This window comes from Micrasema longulum, unplaced genomic scaffold (assembly GCF_059751315.1).
Source record: "Micrasema longulum isolate JH-2025_06_02 unplaced genomic scaffold, ASM5975131v1 h1tg000552l, whole genome shotgun sequence".
Classification (NCBI taxonomy): domain Eukaryota; kingdom Metazoa; phylum Arthropoda; class Insecta; order Trichoptera; family Brachycentridae; genus Micrasema; species Micrasema longulum.
This window is the reverse complement of record NW_028277748.1, coordinates 1-25,812: the sequence shown is the minus strand read 5'-3', so window position 1 is coordinate 25,812 and position 25,812 is coordinate 1. Positions and strand designations below refer to the sequence as shown.

The 25,812-nt window shown below is 33.0% G+C and overlaps 2 protein-coding genes across 5 annotated transcripts in view; one reads left to right on the top strand and one right to left on the bottom strand.

Annotated features, from left to right (window-relative positions):
• LOC148280673 (uncharacterized) overlaps nucleotides 1-8,212 on the top strand; it is a 22,388-nt gene extending 14,176 nt beyond the window's left edge. For 2 of the 4 annotated variants that reach the window (XM_088228004.1, XM_088228005.1), the window contains exons 3-4: nucleotides 398-700; nucleotides 1,018-8,212. In XM_088228004.1, coding sequence (XP_088084130.1) covers nucleotides 398-700; nucleotides 1,018-1,023 — 309 coding nt within the window. In that variant the 3' untranslated portion in view covers nucleotides 1,024-8,212. Of the gene's footprint in view, nucleotides 1-397 lie in introns of all 4 variants that reach the window. The other 2 variants (XM_088228003.1, XM_088228002.1) reach the window with 1 other exon arrangement.
• pcx (pecanex) lies at nucleotides 8,201-25,680 on the bottom strand (the record flags this gene model as incomplete). The annotated part of the gene is made up of 12 exons (XM_088228013.1): nucleotides 8,201-13,155; nucleotides 14,040-14,702; nucleotides 14,960-15,154; nucleotides 16,410-16,561; nucleotides 18,308-18,457; nucleotides 20,320-20,465; nucleotides 21,226-21,395; nucleotides 21,785-21,968; nucleotides 22,704-22,855; nucleotides 24,294-24,441; nucleotides 24,687-24,869; nucleotides 25,511-25,680. Coding segments are annotated over 12 exons (2,454 nt in total), but the record flags the coding sequence as incomplete, so codon positions are not given.
• Nucleotides 25,681-25,812: the final 132 nt, after the last annotated feature.

Genomic DNA, 25,812 nt, shown 5'->3' with positions numbered 1-25,812 from the left:
TTCGAATAATATCCCTAATTCTATAGGCTTCGGTATAACAAAAACCACCCCCTAAGGTAACTAATAAAGTCTTTATTGAGGAGGTAGTATTTCGTACAGTATACCGTTACAGTATACCGAGGTTTCTATTCTGGCTAGTTATTTTAAAGGCCCCAGGAAAGGCCGCTGAGTTTTTCTGACGTCCGAAACAACTGGAAACAGAGAAACTTGGTGCTGAGTTGCCTGTTGGTTGGATATGCATAATATAACTTTGTTAAGTGAGGCCCCTAGAAATGGCTTTTTGTTTTATTCAAGACTAAAAAAAGAGGTTGAAATTTTTTTTTAAATCCTATAAATTCTTTGCATAGGGAATCGCTTGTCAAAATTGTTGATTATTTTACTATTTTTAAAATTACAGGTGATGAATAGCCATCGTCCAGTGATTGTCAACTTTCACGCAGAGTGGTGCGACCCTTGTAAGGTACTGACTCCGAAGCTGAAGCTCCTCATCGAACCTCTGGACAACCTCGACCTGGCTGTGGTGGATGTCGAGGATCACGCCGAGCTGGTGCACACCTTCGAGGTCAAGGCCGTTCCAGCCGTAATAGCTATCCGCGACGGGCTGGTGGTGGACAAGTTCATAGGACTAGTGGACACCGATATGATAGAGAACCTTATCAATAAGATGTCAGGAAGACCGACGCCTGAAAAAAATAAAAAGGTCTCATAATAGAGACATAGCTTTAATTTATCTAAAAATTTAGTTTAAATATATTTTTTTTTATTAGATGTAGTATCAACAATTTTACCATATTATTTTTTGTAACAAAATGAAATATTATCAAATAAGTCGTAAATTTGGTGTTGGAAAATGGGAGCGAACCTCAGATGTTTGATCCAGAGTTCACATTCATTTTCGTCCTTTAATTAACCTACAAAATTTGTGTAAAAATGAATGCATTACAATTAATGCATGTATATACATATTTTAGTCCAAATTATCAATATTTTACAATGTGTTTTCTTTCTTTCTTTTAGGGTTAAACTCTGATTGGTGTCCCATGAAGTCTCTCGACTGCTAGTAATGTAATGATTATTATTGATAACTTATATAGCGCCATCTTCATAATATAATGCCTCAAGAGCGCTTTACAAAGTGATTCTATAAATTTAATTTAAACTTTTTGAATTTGTAATTTAAGTAAAACAATTTACTTTGTTATCACATGCTTCGTATTCATTTAAATGATTTAGAGAACAAGTGGGTTTTAAGATTTTTTTTAAACATCACTTCACTCTCAGTTTCGCTCTTCTGCTGGTAGAGGATTCCATGCCATAGGGTCTGCAACTACAAATGCACATTCAACGAATTTAGTGCGCTGTTTGCGTAGAGGTATAATAACTTTTTCTCTCGCCGTAGATGTAGTTGATCTAAGCGTAAAACGTCTGTCAGCTAGTTCATCTGGAATGCGTAGTTCCCTTAGATACTCCGGAGCAGAGTTGTGCAGTGACTTATACATAAGCTGACAGAGTTTGTTCTCTGTGGAAAATGTATCCAGTGTAATTCCCGAAGTAGTGGAGTGATATGACTGGGATTCCAAAAATAAGTGTTGCTGCGGCATTCAATACAGACTGTAGGTGAGTCGTTTTATTGATTTATAGACTTGCGTAGATACCTTTACAATAATCGACTTTAGAAATTGCAAACGCATTTATTAATTGACGGGCGGTATCAACCAGCAAGTTTTTGCATATGCATTTAATTTGTCTCAGCTGGTAAAAGCACGAACTTATCGTTCTACTAGTCATAGCACTCCACTACAGGCGCCGTGGCGCAGTTGGTTAGACGGCTTACTGTGAAACTGGCGTCGCGGGTTCGATTCCCGCCAGTTGCTATAAAAATATCTAAGATTTTTTTCTCAATTGGTCTGGGTTTTGTGGTGTATTTTTTGTTACCTCCTTCCATATCCCCTCTATCCTACCAGCGGACAGGCTTCAAAATAGAGGCTTAGCGGGTTATTCCTTAAAAAAAAAAACTTATTTGTCAAGAGAAAGGTCAGAATTAAGGAAGACTCACAGTAGTTTAACGGTGGGTAAAGCGGTACTCCTTACATCGGTTAGTGCCGTATCCTGAATCAAATTCTGTCGTCTGGCTGAAACTATCCATAGTTGTTCCGTTTTAGATGGGTTTAATGTTAGTCTGTTTTCAGCCATCCAGTTTCTCAATGCATCCATCAATTAAATTAACAAACACACTTCTCTCGTCTGGTTTACAACAAAAATAAATCTGTGTATCATCTGCATAGCAGTAAGACCCCAATCCACATTCTTTGATACTGTTCTCTGTATCTTTAGTGTACAGGAGGAGTGGTCCGAGTACTGACCCTTGAGGTACTCCAGTAGACACCTGAAAGTTGGATGAGCTATTACCCTGAAACACAACAGCATATTCTCACTCATGAAGATATGAACTAAACCACATATGTGCCTGATCACGGATACCATAAGTTTTCTCCAGAAGTTCAAGCAAAATATTGTGGTCTACAATATCAAATGCAGCACTCATGTCCAAAAGAGCCATCAACACCAGATTACCAGAGTCTACCGCCGTTATAATGTCAGACAGTACTCTTATCACTCCTGTCTCTGTGGAATGAAAACGTCAGTAATAAAATGAGTCGGGTTGTGGTCCTGTGGCTAGTGTTTCGGTCTCACGGATCAAAGGTCCGTGGTTCGAATCTAACTCTTCCCCAACTTGATTCCCCTTTTCTTATAGTGAGTTATTTACAACTCGTTGAAAATGGCCCTCAAAATTAAATATTTAGGTAAATCATAAGAATGGAAATATTTCTTAAAAAAATAAATAAATAAAAAAATCTATGAAACATTATTTATTCGAATGTTATATTTTTTACAATATCTCTAACATAAAATTAACCATATTTATACTAAAGGCTTTTTCATTCAAATTGACAAAATACTCATTTAGTTTATCAGTTTATCGAGGCATGCTAACTTAGAAATTAAAATTGATAAAAATATAATTTGATAAGAAATTAAGTCATTACATATATTTATCCATCATGTGTGATTATAATCAAAATACGTGGTACATAACATATTCTAGATTTCTATTAAAATATCTAGCCTGGCTTTCAATCTTTGGGGCAAGCGTTCTAATGATTCAGAAGTTTTAATTGATATATTTTGAAGAATGAAGAAAAGCTAAAATTATTTATTTCTTTGAAACACTTATTATTGAATAATAATAAATTAGTTTTCGTCTGCTATTCACCTCAGTAGTTAGTATATTTTGGTACCACACATGAGGCCATGGATTAAATTATCGGCATGGTCAATAAGATATATTGATTTAAAAGAGATTTTTCACTAAAATATTGTAGTTTTGCTGGATGTGTAAGATATATTATCGTGGAATCATGTTACAAATTATGAAGATACACTACAATTCGTGTACCGATGTTATGCCCTACACACCATTAGATACGGACAAGGGCAAGACTATGATATAATAATACTAATTACGAATGTTTTTATTTTTTAAATATGCATCTTATGCGAAAATTCACTCTTGTGTACTACCTAGGGGTTTCGATTCAAATATAATTCGTTATCTGTTGTAAGAGTTTATTTTAGAATGGCACTGTATGTAGGCATGATATAGGTTAAACAAATGTTCACATTGTTTTTTATATATCCGGTTTTAATAGCAATCTTGTAAATAATTTGTCAATGATCACAACGGGTCATATAAATTAACGGAGGAGGGTAATCGAACTTTTCTCTATTGAGATTTTACAAAGAAAAGATATTGTAAAGTGTGACCTTGGCACGGGACATAAGGACACATTCCTGTACATAATATATAAATATTGTGTTTTTAGATAAAAACTAATGGTCCATTTTTTATTGTTCTTGCCCTGATGTCATATGTAATATAGATGCAATATTTTAAGGGACTTGATATATTTTTTGTTTGACAATCGTGCTGGATGAGGTAATTTGCTAAAAATCGTAGTTGGGTTGTATGAAACATGTTTAAATGGCAGCGAATAATGAAATCTCGTGTATTATTCTATAGGTGCCTTAATTGGTTGTATTACATTTACTATTTGAAATATTTATCAAGTTTTACTTCCCTTCAGAGTAAACTTGTAATAGCTTGTGCTTCTCTATGCTTTCATTTGACAATTTATTCACTGTATTATTCCATAACACTTTTTAAGTTGCTATTCAAAGGTTTGCAGTAGACTCTTATAGAAGACGGCATAAACCATCATAAATAAAATGTTCTTCTTCACGTGGGATAAATAATTGTACATAATTACAAGTAAATATTCTCAAATCATAGATTAGTTGAACTTCTGTCAGTACTAACCAGTGTCCAACTGTAATGTTTTAACTAAGTTGCACATCATAAAATGTTAAAATTATATAACTCTTCAAAAATTGTTTAAATACATTTTTTAAATGTGCTAGATTTATAAATGTTTTTATATGATCAGATACAGCTACTATACTGTTTTTTTGTTTTAATATAACAATCACAAAGAATAATTAATGTGAAAAAACAGTTAGTATCTACACACAGAGTAATTATTACAAACCCAAACTGTAAACTTCTTAAAACTTAAAAATGTAATTGAAATCCCTGCCCTTAGTCAATATATTTTTAAGTTTTAGTAGAATTATTTTTTCAAAAGGGTTTATTTTTTGTCTAAATTTTATAAAACATTTGATATGTTATTTTCACCATTCATAAACCTCAAGGCTCACACTTATGGGTTTTTATTCTCTTTAAAATGGTAAATTTATCATAAATGAAAATTTCAAAATGTCTTATGAATTCGATAAATAAATTGAGCTAGTTCATCCATGTTTTCAAATTTACATAAAGAAATTAGAGATGTTTATTGTTTTCACGCAAATAAAAATATTTTTATGTCATATTTTAGTTCATTAATAAAATATTGGTACACAATTACTTGAGCAGTTTTATGATTTATTATATTTCAGCTACGAACTTTTGTGATATTACTCTAATATTTAAGGTCCAAAGAATAATTAATGGTTTCTGTAATTTGACATCTCAACTCTAAAACATATATATTTGTGTTGAATTTTTTATTTTTTTTATCTTAAATAGTGACAAGATAAAAAAAAGAATGATAAGTAAAAACCAGGATATTAAATATAATTTCACAAGCCAATTATTAATCTGCGTAATCTATAAGTGTGAAAGCACTACAATATTAATGATATGATGATGTATTAGTTGAGTTGCAAATGTTGATTATTTGTAGATAAGTATGTACATACATTTTTATATTTTGTTAACTATCGATTTATCAAACTTACCTTATAAATAGTAAATCCGGGTGTTTGAAATTCAATGTAATTGAAGAATTTGAGAAGTAATTGGTTCCACATTTCAAAAGTGTATTAAAATGTATTACATATTATTATTTATTCCACAAAATATTGATTTTTTACCCTAATTGGTTAAAGACAGCCATGTGACAATAAGTTTGCCAATATTATCATGTAAAAAAACCAAAATAAATAAACATCACCAAATTCACTTCTAAATAATCTGTTGAAATATTTTTAGCCAGTAAATCCATCAGAATTATTACCTTATTCCCATTACTGGCAAAACTAACCCATACCCGTAAAATAAAATATATTCTTTTTTCAATTTACATATTCTTCACCTAATTGTTTTCTTCCTCTTCAGCCTGTAGCCATACACTCCTGAACGTAGGACTCCTCCATCCTTCTCCATGCCAGATGGTCTTTGTTTACTATTTGGATCCATAACAAAACATTAGTCGTACAAATTGTTCATTTCTTCTTCTTCTAGTGCCTTGCCGGGTCCCCCCGACGTAGGCGATCATTACAGCGAAAGCATATGTATATGTCCTGCGCTAATTTTACCAGCCAGGACGATCGCTTATTGATGTACTCGCCGTAGTGAATTGTTCATAATCGTACTAATTGTTTTAGTCATATTGAATAAATAAATTTATTTGACATTTCATAAAATTGTATCCACTTTTACAAATTTGTAAGTCTTTTGCCTCTATTAGTTATTATTTTCGTGATAAAAGTACCTAACTATTTCATTTTTTTATGAAATGAATAAAAATAGCCTGTATGTATTAAAAGTAATGAAAATGAAAAAAAAACTTAATAAGACACAAGGTGAGAAGTAATTTTCTTTAGATTCTCTTATATTTAGTAAATGTAAATAAATCATTGTTATAAATATATTTATCCTACCTACGTACATCACATGCATTCAATTATTTTAAGTATGTATGTACATAAATATGTTTTATTGAAAATTAACAATGAGGAAGTTCAGTGCTATCGGAAATTGGATATAAAAAAATGTTTTCTTACGTGTGGTAAAAATTAGTGCATTTAATTGTAAGGCGAAGTTTCTCAAAAATGCATGAAAAAAAAATTGTTCTAATATAGATTTCTGGTTTTAGGATAGCCATGTTTTCAATGTTTAGAATATTTTGACAGGTATGGGGTTCTCCTTTTAAATGTCGGGAAAACTTGAACTTGACTTGACTTAAACTTAAACTTGACTTGAACTTGTGACGTCACGGGGGAGTAATTACAAAACTTTAAAAATCATAGTGATGATAATACTATACATAAAAATAAAAAATGAAATCTTTGGCTTAGTTTGATAGTATTGACAAATAAAAAAAAACACTGAACTCTCTCATTGAATTCATAACATCAATACTAACGTATAGATGAAAAAACGGGGACTTGTGAAGCTCTCTCATATTATTTAGAATTATTATTTATAAAAATGGATTTATCGATGTGGTTGTTAAAATAAATAATTTCATTATTTATAAATTAAAGAAATTTTATCCATCCTATAAGCTATTCTGACTATATGATAGATCAGGGTAAAAGAAAATATTTCATTAAGAAGTCTTTCTCCTAAAAAATATGAATATTTTGTGGTTCCCTCGCTTAATTTTTGTAGGATAAACTTGACCAAAATACATTCGCTGGTTCTATAAATTTTGAACATGCGTATCTTATGAACTTTGATATAAAAATATAATTCTGGTACATAAATGTATTTATTGGTGTTATAGTGTGAAAAAACCCGCTATTTCAGACCAAAGTCCACTATATATTTTTGTTATGAAGAAAAGAAATACATATATTAAGTAAATAACAAACACCATAACTTTATTTAGAATATAAGTGCTTTTAAAGTTGTACTTTTGAAATGTGCGCTTGACAATTGAATTATTGGCTATATGTATACTACTGTTTTTACCGTGCATTTCATTAAATGTTTACCTAATAATGCAATGTAACTTTCTAACAATATAGGGTATTGAGCAATAAATTTCATTTCTGTCTAAAATTTTTCTCAAGAACAATGTTATTTTATAATAGGGAAATATCACATTTTAATTTTTTTTTACAATTTTAAATTAATACTGTCTAGTAAAAAAATACTTATTTACTGCATAAAAAATATTTTTAAATTTTCACGAAAACGGTCCATTGCATCAGCCATGCCCCTAAATACGTCATGATTTGTGTAAATTTTGAAATTTGTTTGTGACCGTTTAAATTTAAATATAACATCGTCACAAACCTCGACGTCTCAATTATCAAGGCCAAACGTGTCGCGTTTTTGTAGGGACATATTTTTTAATAATTTCTTTTTTAAAGCTACGTATGAAAACATTTCTCCACAACATCCATATTGATTTTGAAAATGCAATTAATTTTTCTAAATCCATTTCATATATTTTTATCGGTATTCGTAGTATGTGATATTTCCCTGTTAGGAACTGATTTTTTCAACTAAGACGGTACCCTGATTTTAAAATGATTTTCTACCTGTTACTGTATACAGTTGTCGAATAAGCATCTTGCTCACATTACATCTACATATATTTAACCACCTTGTAGTAGTAAGAGTATAGGTTGGTATAACTGCATATCTATCCTTCAATAATAATATATTGTGGTTAGTTCAAGGTATATATTTATCGATTATTTGTTATATTCTGACTAGTATATACTGCCATGTAAACTATTCAATTATAACTTCTAAGAAATAATGATTGAAAATTAGTATTGGTTAGTTAGGGATGGTGAGGTAACGATATTTCTGGATGGTAACAATAAAGAATAGAATCAACTGTTTAATATAAAACAATTTTTTATTTATTTGTTGTTCCTTTCAATCTCCTTTTACAATAAAATATAATAACACAGGATAGTAGAAAGAGCGTAAATTTAACATTCCGTGGCGGAATTTGGACACCATTTTATCCCTTCCGAGTATCTTTTCAACAAATTTAGCCGGTCTTTGTGAATATTGTGTGGAAGATACAACATCAACAAAATAAAGTGTGTATAATATTCTAAGAATAAAAAGAGTATTTTGATAAATGCAATATTTCCAGTTCAATATAGATTTCACTAAATATTTTACTAGAATTTGAAGACACTGAAGTTGGGATAAAATGGAGCCAAAGGGCATATACATATGTAAGTACATATTCTTTGGATTAAATCATTATGCATATTATAATAATAATGAAACTGTCTTAATATCAAATGATCCATTACAATATAAAATCAGTCTAACGTGTATTAAGGCAACTCGAGAGCGTCAATATTAACTCAATTCATTTTATTGTTGTTTATTTAATGTTCATATATATTTTTTTTAACAAATCGATCGGTCAATATGTGATGCGAGATAAGCAAGATTACCAACGTGTAGGATTTATAGTTCATTGGAAAACCTTTTGTTTGAAACACTGACAACACTAATAAATAAGAAACTTTCAATCCAAATGACCAGCTAATTAATAACATTTAGTTTATAACACACAACCTATCTACGTCTCATGTTCTGAGGATGGTGATTACGCCTGACTCCGGGCATGGCTCATCTGTGAACAGTCTTCCTCCACCTGGAACGGTCTTGTGCATCTACATAACATCTTTTAATTATGGTAAAGATATAAACATTTTTTTTTTTAAAAGGTTCTACATACATAATGTTTATGACTATGTATAAAATAATTATTTTGGAACACATGAGATAAATCAAACAAATAGAAGAATCTTGCTTACCATTGACCCGATCAATTCTAGAGTTATTATGAATCATTTACAGTAATAGCCTTTAAAAACAATATTTTACTTCCAAGTTGGTTTGTAGTCCCATTTTGAACTTCCAATGAATATATGCACGGAAAAATATTTGAGTGAAGAATATGTCTACTAATTTGTGCATTCATCGCAATCGCACTAGGCAGCGATCGAACACGAAACTAAAGAGTATTGTGGTGAAGTCTGAACCTACCTCGACGCAGAAAGACTGCTATATAATCAATTGTGATTTTTCAAAAATACATTTTATGTTGTTATATTATTCGGTTTAATTTAAACATGGAATTTCTTTGTCATTTTCCAAATCCAAATTTTCATTTAGAAATTGTACAAATATGTTCAGTTGGAAAGATCAGAAAAGGAATACAGCACGAGGAAAATGGACATGACTCATGCATACAAACACACCACCTATTTTACTTCAAAATAATGGTGACAGTAGTAAGTCCCGTAGAGGTATTTATAAATATATTTTACATTTTTAATATTGAAAATATAGTTATATAACTTTTTAAATAGACTTAAGAGTAAAAATAAAACAAGTAACAAGAGTAAACGACTATGAATATTTACAAAATTCACAGAATTGCTAGATTATTAATTTACATCTTACTATTATTGATATTAAAAACAGCGAAACAATGACTCTAATGGTCGCTAAATTTTGTCTCATCAATTATCACTAGGCTTTAGTTCAAAGAGTTTATTTTCTCCCTGTATAACGTTATGAGTAATGTTTACCGATTACATTTTATTTGTTATGTTCGAGCTAACTCCGCAGTAATTTTGTAGATTTATAAGGTGATGGAACGTGATAAACCAATTGCAGTACATAATATTGTAATGTTACAGGTGAATTTTGATCAAAATCTAGTAACTCTCGGCAAAAGTGCTAAAAATAATGGGTGGTTAACCTTATAAGGAAGATGGTGGTAATCAAAATTTGTGTTTAAGATCACCAATTGAAGGAATTTATTTAATGAAATACAATACAGCTGGGTTATTGATATGGAGCAAATAAAATTATATTGTCAGTTAAACATTTTTTTCCAACAATCAGAACCCTAACTGTTAAACAAAACAAATTCCTAAAATGAAAAAAAAAAAAAAAATGTTGATTATACCCCGGGCTGGTATTCCGAACGCGTTTACAGCGCGCTATAATGCGTATTTAGTACGTAAAAACGCGCTATACCGCGCTATAATTTCGTTTAGAATACCACCCCTGGTCAAATTAGAGTTATAATCTACATTTACATAAATGAGGCAAAACAACATTCTACAATAAATATAATAGTTGAAATCGGTAATTGATAATCTTAAAAAAAATGCACTGCAATTGTTGCAGCTGGAACAGTTTTAAAAAAATGAAAGTTTTATGATTAACTGAAATTTTACCGTTGAAAAAATGCTGTTTGACTAGACTATTTTGTGAATTAAACAGAACTTTTGTTTTATGATGAACATTGTGTTTCAGAAAAATAGATTTACTGTACCAACAATATAAAAATATTATTACACAAAATACATATATGTTGTTGTTACATACTTTTAATTACATTTATGTATGCATAATGGAAATCTGCAATGTGCTAAGATTGTAATGAGAAAAAAAAACTGTGAATAGTAAAATCGGCTTGAACGCATTCAGTGCTCGAGTCCCACATTACACTATACGCCTACATTAAAGTGCGTCTTAAATGTAAACATCTATACCAAGGCAATATTGGAAGTAGGTGTGACACGGTAGTCAACTTTTATGAAAAAAAAATCATTTCGATCAATGACTAAGTCAAAATAATATAATATACAAGTATGTATTATATATAAATTACAACAATCGTCTTGTATATTATGTACATTCGTATTTTTATCTAAATGCAGTAAGAGTATTACACAATAATTTACAGGTAAATATGAAACACTAATACTTTTTACAAGTTTACTATAATTTTCACTCTTGAAACATGTAACATAAATATTTACGAAACAATTTGAGTTTTGTAATTTGCTAAAGTATTTTAAAGTTGCTTTTTTCATGCGGTACAATGTAATTCGTATTCAAAGGTTTTTAATATTTAAAAAAAAAAATCATACATTGAAATATTTTGATGGAACAACATTCAAGACATGAAAAGTGTGAATGATGTAAGAAAATGTTTATGTTTGATGTGAAATTTGCATTTGATTCTGTTAAACATTTTTCAAACCAATTTAGTATATTTTTCTAGAATTGGAAATTTCTAACTCAAATCAGTAGTCAGTTATTTTCAGGAACATTTCAATGTTTTATACATTCTACATATTCACGAATTCGCACCATTTGTAATTAAAATAACTTAATGTTAACCTTTTAATGTTCGCGTGATCACATCCTTTTGAATATAAATATTACCCTATGTTCAAATATGGTCCAGAATTTATAAAAAAAAAAAAATTTAGCTCAATTATTCATCGATATTTATTTCATCCCCTTCAAAATAATCGCCATTAGAGACTATACACACATGCCAATGTTTTTTTCCAATCTTCATAGCACTTCTCACAGGTCGATTTAGGAATGACTTTTAGCTCTTGCGAATGTTCTTTTATCAGCAATGTTTGAGTATGTCCAAATGCTTGCAGACTGGCTGGATTTCCTCCCTAGGGAGTTATTCATATTTAAATTCCTTAATCGAGTCAAAATGCTTTCCGGAAAATGGTCATTTGAGTTTATAGAACAAGAAAAAGTCACACGGAGCCAAATCAGGTGAATACGGTGCACGGGAAACGACTTTTACATTGTTTTTGGCCAAATAATCGCATACCAGGAGAGATGTGTGAGATGGCACATTATCGTGATGCAAAAAGTAAGAGTTATCTTTCCATGAATCTGGCCTTTTCGATGAATATTCTCCCTCAAATGCTTCAATACGTCTAAAATAGTATTCCTTATTGACCATTTGGCGTATTGGAAGGAACTCTTGAGTGCACAACACTATGATAAGCGTAGAAAACAGTCATCATCCTTGATTTTTGAGCGACTGGTGGTAAGCGCCACTCTGAAGATTGATGACTTGACATCTCTTCGCCGATAATGATGCGCTGAACGGTGGTATTGTTCAGAGAAAGTATCTCTTCAGCATTGATCTTTTTGAAGAAAATTAAGCAAAATTTGCAGAATACACCAAAGATCGACTTGTTTAAACAGCTGCCACAAACAAACTACATTAAAAATTGACACATATGTTTATGAAAGTCCTACCAACCTTAAGAAGAAAAAAAAAAACTAATATCTTGAGCGCAGTTCTTTTAAATTACACATTCCGGGTCATATTTGAACATAACAGTATACCTTTATGATTGGGAAACAAATATTGTACTGTCTAGTATTTAATCAAAGATCCAAATTGCTAAAATAACTTAATCGCCAGTCCCAAAATGAGCGGGTTGTTACTTACTAATTTGTATGACTTTCAGTGGGAAATAAAAATTAACTAATAAAATTTTATGTGGCAAATTGAATTAAAAAAGAGTTGCACATTTTACAGATCACTAGATAAACCTAAAGTTATGGCAAAAATAAAAATAAATTGTATACTTATTAAATAATTTTTGGCTGCGCATTGTTCAACCAAAAAATGATGTAAATTTTTATTTATCGAATAATATGAGTCACTTTGCAGAGGCAATAAAATAAAAATATTATACTAAAGATTACACCAATATTAACATAATATTGAAAGAAAGACTCAAATGTAACTTGATTTTATCGGACACGTTGGGAATCAAAACATAGAATAATATCACAAATAAACATCAAACCTTGATGTATTAACTAAAATGTTCAGTTCACACTTCGTCACCCAAGTCTTGTACACAGTTCTCCGCAATGGGCACAAACCTGTCTCCTATCTGGATGAGAAGTATAGTTTTGTCAACGTGGGATCTCAGGCTCGAGTCTCGATGGTTGGGAGTCCACCTGTGTACCACCTGGAAATTGACATGCAACGGATTATGTTTATTGATCACCAGTAAAGACAAATAATTAATATTGTATTAATTTCAATGTAGATTTAATTATAAAATTCTAGTTTGAAGCACTAGTTTTGTGGTTATTAATCATATATTGAAACAAAAACATTAAAAGTGGTTAAAAACAAAGCGGTTTTACTTTAATTTTAATTACATAATTTTTTATACTATTAAGCGTGCTGTCCAGATGTTTATTGAAATATATATATGTTTATGTAATAATTTAATTTTTTTGATTTTTTCTGTTCAATATTGTGCATGCTTCGACTTTCCATTATGTTGTATCCCAAATCAACACAGGGCTCTTGGCCTCATAGAGTTAGGGACACGTAATTATATATTTTTTGTAATACATACAAATGTATTTCTATGAATAAATGAATTAACGAAATGAAATTGCAGATTGACTTTATGGGGAAGTTCAGTGTTTTTTAAAAATTATTTGTTAAAACTAAGCCAAAAGAAATTTAATTTTTAGGTATAGTATTATCATTGCTACGATTTTTTTAAGTTTTATAATTCTGAAAAAAACCACCAAAACTTCAAAATTACATCACAAGTTCAAGTCGCTGAGCGTTTCTTACATTTAAAAGTAGAACGTGAAAAACTCTTAAAATAAATTATCTGTAATTATCTTATTTGTATCAAATTGTATTAGTATCAAAACACGCTAAATTACTAGCTTAAGAGCACATAAATACAAATATTGACCAATGGATAGTGAAACTGATGGCGCCAACTCCGCATCAAATGAATTTACTAGAAAGATTAAATTTGTTTAAATGCAAATGGAAGTAATTTATTTAAATGCTAATTATAATAATTTGATTAATTTGTCATACCTGTCCATCCATTCCTTCCTGGGGAACCCAGGTCCCCCAGTGATTCCTCCCCCCTCTTTGCCTCTGGTAAGGAGATGGCCACGTCACATCGATCCTTCTCCCCAAGTTTATACAGTCGTACACACCCGCTGGGTCGACAATCACAACCTTACACCCGATACTAATATGATTCTTCAACTCGGTCTTCAGTGAGTCAGATCTCTTTACAATTGGTTTACGAGTTGAATCTTTCGGATCACCGGCGATTCGTAGTCCAGTTTCTTTCATAGATAATTCACTGTACTTCCCCGCGAGATCGCGATAGCTTTCTCGGTCGCGTCTCAGCTCTTTGGTTGTTTTCACTAATTCTCTAGGACTTTCGCTGGATCGTTTTAAAACACTGTGTTCCGAACTAGATTCCACATTTCGGAGAGTCAAGTCTTTGGAAGCTAAATTGTCTATGTTTTTCTCGGAAGTGTGCTGTTTGGCCATGAAGTCTCGCCCGCTAGAGCCGGCGAAATCGCTACTTCTTCTTTTGTGGGATTCCTTAGGTTGGTCAAAGTGTCCCGAGAGTTTGAGGTTAGCATTCCGATTGGCTATTATTTGACAATTGTCTCCACCAGGATTAAACGAGAGGTCTTCGGTTGAGCTGTCCGGTGTTGGGAAACTGGCAGTAGTTGACAGCTATAAAGAAATAAACAGTTTAATCACGGTACGCCTTCAATACAAAGTGTATCTATCTCAGAAAAAACATTTATTATCAAAATTAGACCTAGATTTCTTCTATGCTTTACTAATTTACATGTTCAATACAATAATATTAATGACCAAGTAGTAGAAATTATTTAAAGTAGATTAAGTTAAGAAATAGTGAACTGTTAAGTGATTAAGAATTAACATAAACTATTGTAAATATTTCTAAACATTAGTCAATTTGTCACCTTCGTAGAGCGAGAGTCTCCCCTGCGAAGAGCCTTCCCCTCCTTGTCACGAGAGTGTCCGGCCCTCTCTGGCGGTACTCCTTCTCTCTCTGTCGCACTAAGCAGCCGGAAGCTCGAGGGGCGTATTCTGTCCCTCTCTCGGTCTCTCTTGGAACGTCTCGCTCCGTCCCTGGCGCGGTCGCGTATTGACAAGCACTGGAAGCAACCGAATGCACATTAAAGAATAACAATAAATCTTCTGATTGATCTGTCTATTAATAAAGGAAATGCCTATTGACCATAGCCAACGAACACCCATTATTATTTGAAGCGGGTAGGTGGTCCCGTGGCTAGTGTTGCGGATTCACGGATCAGAGGTCCGAGGTTCGAATCCCGCTCTACCACAACTACATTCCCATTTTCTAATAGTGGGTTACTTACGACTCATTGCGCATGGCCCTCAAAATTAAAATATTTTGGTAAATCATAAGGAAATTTTATTTATATGGTATCACTTTTTTTAGTATGGCACAACAAAATTTCAACTGTCATTTACATAGCGGTAAAACTGTTTCAAACTTTTATGATAACTGTTTAAACTATATCCTTTTCGAATTATGTTTATAACATCAAATAATATTTCTATTGCAAATTTTTTAAACTTTCTGCATCGTAATTTATTGGCGTAAAGACTTTATTATCCCTAGACATGCAGCAACCGCATGTCACTATTAAGTAAAATGTAAAAATTAGACACATGAAAAAATGGTCAATTATACTGCACCACACCTACTTTGAATTTAGTTTGAAACAATTATTTACAGATTTTTTTATTTACCTCGATTTTATTCTCTATTCACGCGGCAGCGCGTCTTTTGACGGATCGAATGAGTTATGAAAAAATTTCAACATAAAACCGGGGTTATGAAAAACGTAAAAAACCTTAATTGGGGGGAATATTTGAATAATAATGTATGGAAAAAAATGGGGCCTAAATATTTTGGTATAAAAAGCGGGAAAACGTAAAATAGAGGAACGTAAAAATGAGGTTTTACTGTATTTTTCTTTTTTAAAAGTATTTTTGATTTCTCATTAGGATTGCACAATTTTGCAACATTTTTTCTAAACAAAATTAGGTATTTTTCCTTGTAATCAATAAAAAAAACATCTTTTACAATGTTAACAGAAATTTCCTGGCGCAGCTACGATATGTGGTTTAAAAGAAAAACACAAAAAACAAAGTCAATCCAACAAATTCATTAAAAAATCCTGTGATTTAATTTTAATCATGTACGAAACCCTAATCACCATAATAATCCCTGTCCCTGAAATGGACTTGGAGAGAGACAAAGCGGGTCCAGGACGAAAGGCAGCATGCAGTCCGCCGAGCTAATCTGATTATTTAACGACCCCCTTTGAATAGGACGCAGATGAAAGGTTAATCTGGTTAAGAGGAGGGTGGTTATGTTACCTGTCCTGAGTTCCTGGATTGGTGTATGGGCCCCTGCCTCCAGGAGGGGCGACCCACAGCTGATGGTGGGCGGGAGGGGTCGGGGAGGGAGCCCTCTCTCTCCCCACTCCCGCTGCTTTTGGAGTCGGCAAATTCGCGTATCGTTATGTATCCTAAAATAACAGGATAGTTTATAACTGTTTATACCTTCATTTTAAGATACTAAAACTTAAACAAAACGAACAGTACATTGAATATCTATTGATAATGTACTGAATACCTACTCACGCTGATGCTGGTAAATAGTAATGGTAAAGTTTTGGTTGAGTTTTTCTGGGTCAATGTGTCATTCGCTCTGCTGCTTCTTTGTTGACATTTTTTATTACATTGCAACATGCGCGTCGGTGACAATCAGGGATGTTGACTAAATTTAAGTATGTAACGTATATATATATATGTATATCACACACTTAATCATAAAATTAACAACTATAATCAGTTATGTATTTGTACATTAGTTTTGCTATATGTATTTGTTTTTAACATTGCAAACATAAGAAATTTTTATATTATTAATTAGGCGCAATAAATAATTCAAATTGTCTCTACCTGAACTCCTCTCTGATACAATCAATTTTTAGTGTGTGACGATAAAATAAATTGTTTTACTGAAAAGTTTTATTTACATTTTAAGACTGATTCATTGCAATATTGCATAGAATCAGTTTTGTAAAGCGGGCTTTAAAATTGCGCCTATATAAATTATCCATTATTACAAAAAATATTAGTAGTTGATTGTGTATAAATTGACGAAGGGAACCTATAAATATTATCTACAATACCCAAAACAAATCTCGAGTCAGATGTCCTTAAAACTTGCAGAAATTCAAATAATACGCCACTTCGCAGATTATTCTATACGTAAGTAGAGACGTTTCTTCTTTGTATTACGCAAATTAGACGCTCTTATTTTTTTGATTCTGGTAGATTTAGGCGATAACATATAACCCTTTCGCTCCTGTCCAACACGTTTGTGTGGGTACAAACAAAAATTCAAATTGCCTTCCATATTCTGTTAGATCCTGGCCACGATTTTTCATGTTACTGGCCACTTAGAACATAACATATTTTTTATATGATAGCTCCAGTATCCGAAGTGGAGAGATGGTCCAAAAAAAAGGAGAGTAAAGAAAATTTTAAAAAATATCTCAGGAGCGAAAGGGATAAGCCATAATACAACTGCGTGAAATTCCAACATTTTACTATTTAAACTGGACTCAACATTAAGAGCAGTATCCAACGAATACTATCAAGGCCAACGGAGAAACCGAGATATTTAGTACATATTTTTGACATAGGAAATACGCATATGTAGAAAGGTATGTATACATACATACTAATAATAATGTTTGAATTTGGGAATCGAGTGCATCCGAACGTTCTCGGTGGAAATTGAAGGAATGTTCATTGGTCGATTTATTTATATTTAAAATTGTTTTAATAACAAAATCAATTTTTTACAATTTCCAAGGGATGCGTCGCATCCACAACATGTATGGACGGTAAGCATCAACCAACACATCAACCCTGATAAATGCTGTAATGCCACCCCGAGTTGGCACAATACCCAGAAAAATTTAATCTGTATCTGATTTGGCTGTGAAAATATGAGACATTTGATATTTAAATTGCATCCGATACACAATGATTTAATTTAGTTATCGAGGATTGATTGAATAATGATTTATTGTTTCACATATCGGATTTAAAGTGCATTATGAAAATATTTAAATTATTTACTGATTATCTAAATTTGTTTCTGACACTACGAAAGATTTAAAAAGTTAAATAGATGATGGAATTTCAGGCCATGAACTGCACTCACATTTTTACTTCTGCAATAAATAAGCCTAACCGACCTGTTTCTGACTCCTGCCTTTCAAAGAATAACCTGGCAGCGTTGGTGATGGGCAGCTCTGGCTGCTCCCGACCCCCCAGTAAACCAGCTAGAGATGCCAGAGTAGAGCTGCCTGGTTTACCCACACTGGCAAGGCTGCCGCGAGTTCCCGCTGAAAACACAAAAAACAATTCGAAATTACAAAAAAATACTTATAATATGGTAAATAAAAAAATCAAACTCCCTTTTAAACAATATACATAGATAAATAAGTGATTATAAACTCGTAAAATATTTAGAGTAATTAACATTTTTTAATTTATTTATTACAAAGTTACACATACAGTAAAATCACCTTTTTACATTTTTTAAGGGAGCAACAAAAACAGCGTAAGACTGAGGAAAAACACTAAAATAAGGAAATTAATATTTTTACCTATTTTTATTAAAAATATTTCGTATTTTTTTTAATAAATTGTTTTTTTTATTGAACAAAAAAAAACATGTTTACATAATTTAATGTAATTAAATTAAAAAACGAAAATAAAAATTTCAATTTGTATAAAATACAAACAATATTTTTTTCCTTAAATGATTTTTTATTTATATGGTATCACTTTTTTTACTATGGCACCGCAGAATTTCAACTGTCATTTACATTGCTGCAAAACTGTTACACATTTTTATGATAACTGTTTAAAAGTTTAAACCGTCCTAACCGTTCCTAAACTACCTGTCGCAATATAGCAAATTGTCAATATGGTGTTTTTGTTTAGAAATCAATAAGGACATAGTGAAAAGCTAACTCTAAGGGACCGGAACGTCACTGAGATTGTATTTAAAATATGATGTAAGAATAAGATGTATTTCAAAAGTATCAAAATACAATGCAAAAAAGCCTTTAAGAAAATTAGACACCTACTTACAATTTAGTTTGAGACAATAATTTACCCCTTTTAAAATTTACATTGCTTTTATTCTGTATTTTGGGCAAACGCGGCAGCGTGCTGGTCCGTGTTTTTTAACACATCTAATGAGTTTCGAATTTTTTTCAATGTAAAACCAGGTTATGTAAAACAGGGTTATGGGAGATGGATATTTGAATGAGAATGTATGGAAAAAATTGGACCTAAACATTTCAGCGTAAAAAGCGGGATAATGTAAAATTGAGGGACACAAAAACAAGGTTTTACTGTATTTCATAAAATAGTAACGTACCTCAAAAACTCTATGAGGCCAAAAGCCCTGTGTAGAGTTGGGATACAACACAATGGAAAGTGGAAGCATAGATATTATTTAAAAATTATAACATAAACATCAAGTTTATAAAACCATCTGGACAACACTCAGCACCATTTTATGATAAATAATAAATAAAAATATTCCATGTCTCGCAGCTGTTTCCTGCAATGGTCTCTTGCCTTAGACGAAATCCTACATTCAATATTTCTCCTAAGATGGTTTTTGTTTTGGAGAACTTAATATGTTCATCCAGGACATTGAACAGTCTTGGGGCCAAAGAAAAATTTATTTGTATTAAGTCATTCAAATTACAGGAAAACCTTGTACGAGCATTTCGCTGAGATCTCCTCCTGTAGCCAGAAATGTGACCATGACTCTTGTATAAAAATTTGTCTAATGTCCAGTACCTGGAAACAGTGTCCCAGATGGGAAAGTCGGGGGCCAAAAAATATGTTGTTTCTATTGCGATAACCTCAGAGAAGTAATTTATAACCCGCTTATAGGCACCTTTTTGTTCTATTGCATAAAATAAAAGCCCTAGAAATTTTTGGTTTGGTTTTTGGTTTAACAACAAACGTGGAACGGACGGTTTCGTCGCTATACTTGCAATTTTCGACCTGAGCACCTACGGCCTGTTGTTTTGGTGTAAACTGTAGCTAACTTTGCGATTAATAATCCTAGAATGGTTTTTGTCCGTATGGATTGCTTTATAAGCGGGTCGCGAATTATTACTCAGGTGATAACAGAGTTAGTTACAGAATGTGAAGTAAAGGAGAATGAATGTTGGCTTACATATGAGGCTGTTACCGAGGGAAGTCCTCGACATGTCCAGGGTATGGTGGGGAGTGTGTGCGGGGTGGGTGTTGATGCTGATGCTGCACTCGATACCGTTACTCCCACTGCCACTCGAGCAACCTTCCCCGCATCGTCTCCTCATCCTGCAATTCATACAAACAATGATCATTCAATGTCATCTACATTATAATAATACTAAGACTAAATAGGCAAATATTCGTAGGATTTTTGGTTATTGATGCAGGGAGCTCCTACCGGTCGGAGGTGACAGAAGAAGATGACGTTATGCTTCGATGCGTATTTATTACATGTTGAATAATATACAGACATCGGTCATGGAGCGTGAGAGTGACGGCGAGAACTGCGAACTTTTAACTCCTGAATTACTGCCTGAACTGAACTGATCTACTTAACTACTCATGGTACCTAAGGGTGCAATTGCTTTTTCAGTAGCTGTTCATAGTGCTCTTCCCATTCGAGTGAAGAATTGAGGTCATCTTCTGTTACTGTCAGCAATTTGACATCACAAAACACAGACAATATAGGAAAAGCACGATTCACCTTATGCACTAACCTTAAGACAAGAGTAAGTCAGATGACAGTGGGCATTGGTTTCCGGATGAGTCCCACATATTAGTAAAAGTTTATATTTTCAGTTGCATACCTAGGAATTAGCAGATGAAGTTTATTTTTTGTAACTCGTCATATTGGAACCGTATAAATATTTTACATAGTCAATGTATCAAATAATACAAAAAGGCTTATCGAAAATGAATCTAATAATTTCGAACATCAGATTTTGCGGTTCAAACTAAAAACCAGCATAATATAAAAAAGCAATAATTTTTAGCCATTCAGAAAGTAAAAACAAACACAATGTTAAGTTTAAAATGGTGCACTTACTTTCTCCAAAGCCCCATGGCATGACGCTTGATGGTAGATAGGGTGAGGGAGCCACCAATGAGACCAGACACTTGGGGATTACTCTCCACATAGGAGGTGGTCAGGGGAGACACATAAATAGGGTACCCGATAGGCTGGTCACACGATGAGTTTATTATGTTGCGTAGTGCCTGGAAGAAAGTAACCGAATTTTAGTACCGGCTGTTTTACCGTGCATTTTTGTTCATTTTGCGATTTATATGAGAAAGTAATCCCTTGTGACTATGACATAAAACATAAATAAACCACTTTGTGCCTATTAAATTTGGTTTCAATAAAATAAGTATGCGCATTTGCGTCATATTTTCAGTGGCACAAATAGTACAAGATGGTTAGTATATTCATTTCTGTCCCATCTTTAATGGTTCAAGTAGTATATCTGGAATATTTCTGTTATTTGTACAAATTACTGGAATGTGGTTACATAGATGCAATGATCTGTAAATAATAACCCATTTTGCAAAATATGAGTTCAGTGGCTAATTAATTGGGTTCATAAAAATGCACGTATAAATAATACCTGCTTGGCGTTCTGTATGCTGCCTCTCTCGGGGTTGCGATTTCGGAGGTAGACCAGCTCTTGCTGCTGTCCGGCCCATAGCCCACGGACACATTCCCGGTTCAGCTTGATGACCCGGAATCCGAGGTGACGTTTGTTCAGCATAATTATCTTGTACTCGTCAGTCCCTTCATCCATCACATGCCTAAAATAAACAATAATTTAATCATATCTGTTTAATTGTGTCTTGTAATCCTTCTTATCTTTAAAAATTTATTTCTCGAGAACTCTAATATCTATTAAAAATAAATTTGCATAAAAAAAAACATATTAAAATTATTAAATTCATAAGTAAAAGCAACTGAGTTGTGGTTTCGTGATAGTGTTATGGTCTTACAGATCAGAGGATCGAGGTATTTTTTTATTTTTATTTTATTATTTTATATGGGAGTTAAAATACAAGGTTTTTATTTCAAAAGAGGATTTTTCTGTAATTATATTTCATTAAATTTATCTAAACTGTTGGGATCAAGAAGGATATACTAAAGTGGGCCAATCAGGAACTTCTCAGCATTTGCTCATGTGGAGAGGAAACCACTCAAAGCTCTTCAGGAGAAGCCGGCCTGTTGACAGTAGTCAACAGGCCTTCCGTTCCACTAGAAGAGTGTTCGGCAGAGGATCGAGGTATAAACTCTATCCTGCAACAACTTCATTCCCATTATCAGTTTTGTATTTACAACTAGTTAGAAATGGTCCAAAATAGTTGGTTGAGAGCAATTTGCACCAAAAAAAGATAATTTTAAAGTTTTTCCAAATGCAAAAAAAAAAGAGAAGAGAATATGAAAGTTAAGCATTTCCAGGGTTTTCGAGTATCAAATTGATGTGTCAAATTTGAATTAATCAAAGTTTTTATGGGCTTTCATGTTAAAAAATTGCATACCTCAGAGCTAACAGATGAGGCGCTCCCCTAAGAACGTTGTTTCTCCAGGTGGGGGAAGCTTCGTGGCAGATGACCAGGCGAGAAGTATGGCAGACTATGGCCGAGTAGAGAACTGGACAGCTGCAATACTCCTCGGGAGACATGAAGTGATCCTGAACATTGACATGACACATTAGTCAAATACTCCATTATCATTATCATACATTATCCGCATCTAATGGTGCATACAAAGAATTGAGAATAGTTCAGAAACCGCATGCACCGTTTTAGTAGTAGACGTCGCTCAGTACGCAACTCCCGATTTGAATTCAACTATGCCGTGTTGTGTCGTTTGAAAGTGTAGAAATACTGCAGGGATAAAAAAGAAACAGGATAAGATCACATTTCATGTGTAAGTAATAAATGCATGTGTAAGTAGCAAATGCATTACTTAAAAATTTAATTATTTTTCCATCTGTCAGATTGTCAATGAAAACAAAATGGACATTTTGTTAGTGTTGTCAGGGTAGTCAAATGTTTTACGCTACTTTGCTTATCTAATGAGAAGTATCGAAAATTGGACCTCTCGGATTAAACAACGCCGTGGTGGACATTTGATTGACATTAACTTTAAAACGTAATGGCATCAAATATTATTTAACATGACATAAAAACATCCGCTTAAGGTAAAATTAAATTGGTTTAATTTTTTAAGTTCAAAGTTCATTAATTCAATTACTCTTATTAAATGAAACTTATCTACTCTGTTGTGTCAATCAATGTTTCCGCGTGTACAATAACATTTTAAAGAAACTAACAAATTGCTTTTTTTTTTAAATATAATTATCTTATATTTGTGTTATAATTATATTTTTCGCGATCCGGCAACATTATGCGGCGACTTCACGCATGCGCGCGGCGAAAGTGGGGAGTTTTTTGGACACAGTCCGATTTATTCTAATATGATTCTACGCTCTTTCTGGACTATTCTTAATTCTATGGGTGCATACTATTTTTTGTTTAAAATAATATAATTTAAATTACGTTCTCATTTGGTTATTTTTTCTTACCATTAAATGCAAGGCTATCTAAAATTTCGTCAAGAAGACCTAACGACACATGCCATAGCAACCCTTAAATGATATTAGACTCTTATCTGGTGTGATTTTATCAAAAGGACAACAAAAAATAATATAATTATATAACCACTAGTCGGCGTCGTGGCGCAGTTGGTTAGACGGCCAACACCGAAACTGACATTTCGGGTTCGATTCCCGCCAGTTGCAAAATAATCCCTGAAAGATTTTGTCTTAAATGGTCTGGGGGTTTTTGTGTATTTTTCATAACTTCCTTCCATATCCTCTTATTCCCATCTACTGACAAGCCTCTAAAGTAGAAGCTTTGCAAGTTACTGCTAAAAAAAACAATAGATTTTTCAGTGAAAACTATTTCAACATTTTCAGAATATAGCTTGATGATATTATTTTCACATAAAATTTATTTCTGTTAAAATGGTGTTATTTTCCAGTAGATAGAATGATTTAAAGCTGTAAGCTTTTGAATAATTATTAGAGTACAATGTATTTGAAAAGATAAAAATATACGACTTACCTGATGTAATTTGAGAGCCATTCGAACACCAGGAGCAAGAACTGAATGGAGGAGTGACATATCTGAGAATATCCACTCGTCTCTTACACACGTTATCCTGAAGTCTCCCTTGAAGAGTGCGTGCAGGCCATAGAGGAAAAATTCCACGCTGTAAAAACAAAAAACAAATGTCAATTAACAAAAAAGTAACTCTTTACAATAAAAAATAGTTAGTGTAAAAAATTTACATCTTATACACTTCCCACCGCAGAGTCCTCCGTGGGTACCCACCAAATTAAACAGGTCGGTTTGAAGTTAACAAAAGACGATAAGTAATAAGCCCCAAGTTGTGCTAATTTGTTGCGTTGTAAACAAAGATTATAAATAATCAACCAATAAAAGATTTTTTTGTACCTGGAAACCGTATTATGGCTGGCAGCCCCGAGGCTCCGGCGCCCGACCATACTCAGCCCGAAGCACAGAGAGACCAGAGCGGAATCCCGTGCCACCATCTTCTCTCCCTTCTGCTTGTACAGGTCCTCTCGTCGCATGCCACAGTAGGACACCCACTCGTGGTACACGGAACAGAAGGATGCTCTGAAAAAAGGAAAATAATTTGTTCGGTTGTTCAAATAACTTAGTCTGTCAAACGGAGTAGAAAACAATAAAATTCGGAATTGTAACGGATTTTTATGCAACACTATCATATCATACCCCTTATCTGCACCCGATAGTGCATAGGGCACTGCATTGGTACACCATGATCATCTTTTACGTGAAGGTAAGGTGATTGCCTTATGCTTCAGGTGTCACTCCGGGAACATGAAATATTGCAGAGTAGAACCACTGTATTAATCAATATTTCATGTCAACCTTCCCAGGAATCGAACCCGAGACCTCAAGCATGGTAAGCGAACACGCCAACCGCTGCATTACGAGGCGGACTTATCTCCACTCGATTTCCTTATTCAGGAGAGCAGCCAACAAGTTGAAAGTACTCCTCCAAGCTTCTGGTTCTATTTCACACACAGAACTGTATTCTTAACCTGCCCAGACACAAAGGAAACACTAAATTATCATTCTTTGATAGGCACAAGGAACATTATATTGGAGACTGCTATTTTTAAAGTGTTATCACGAGAGAAAAGGCATAAAAACCTTAGCGCGATGATTTGGTTTCTAATCGTTTAAGTTTACGTCATTCGCATAGATATTCAGGATGTCATGTAATTTATTACCTAGTGATGCCCGAAGCTCTAAAATCATAATCTTCGTCCAAGTTGAGATTGAATATGGGATCCAGGTCAATGAAGTTCCGATCGAGGGTAGGTTTTAGAGCTTCTAGAATACTTGCTGATGAGAGCCATTCCTCCAACTTGGGAGACTGGATCGTGTAGAATATTATACTCTAAAAAATCATAGCAAAAATAAGCAACATCGAAAAGAGGTGGAAACAAACAGTTGAGTTTTTTTTTTTTTATTTTATATTTTAGATATCTGTACTCTTTATAAGTGTATTGACTCCTGAATTAGTCACCAA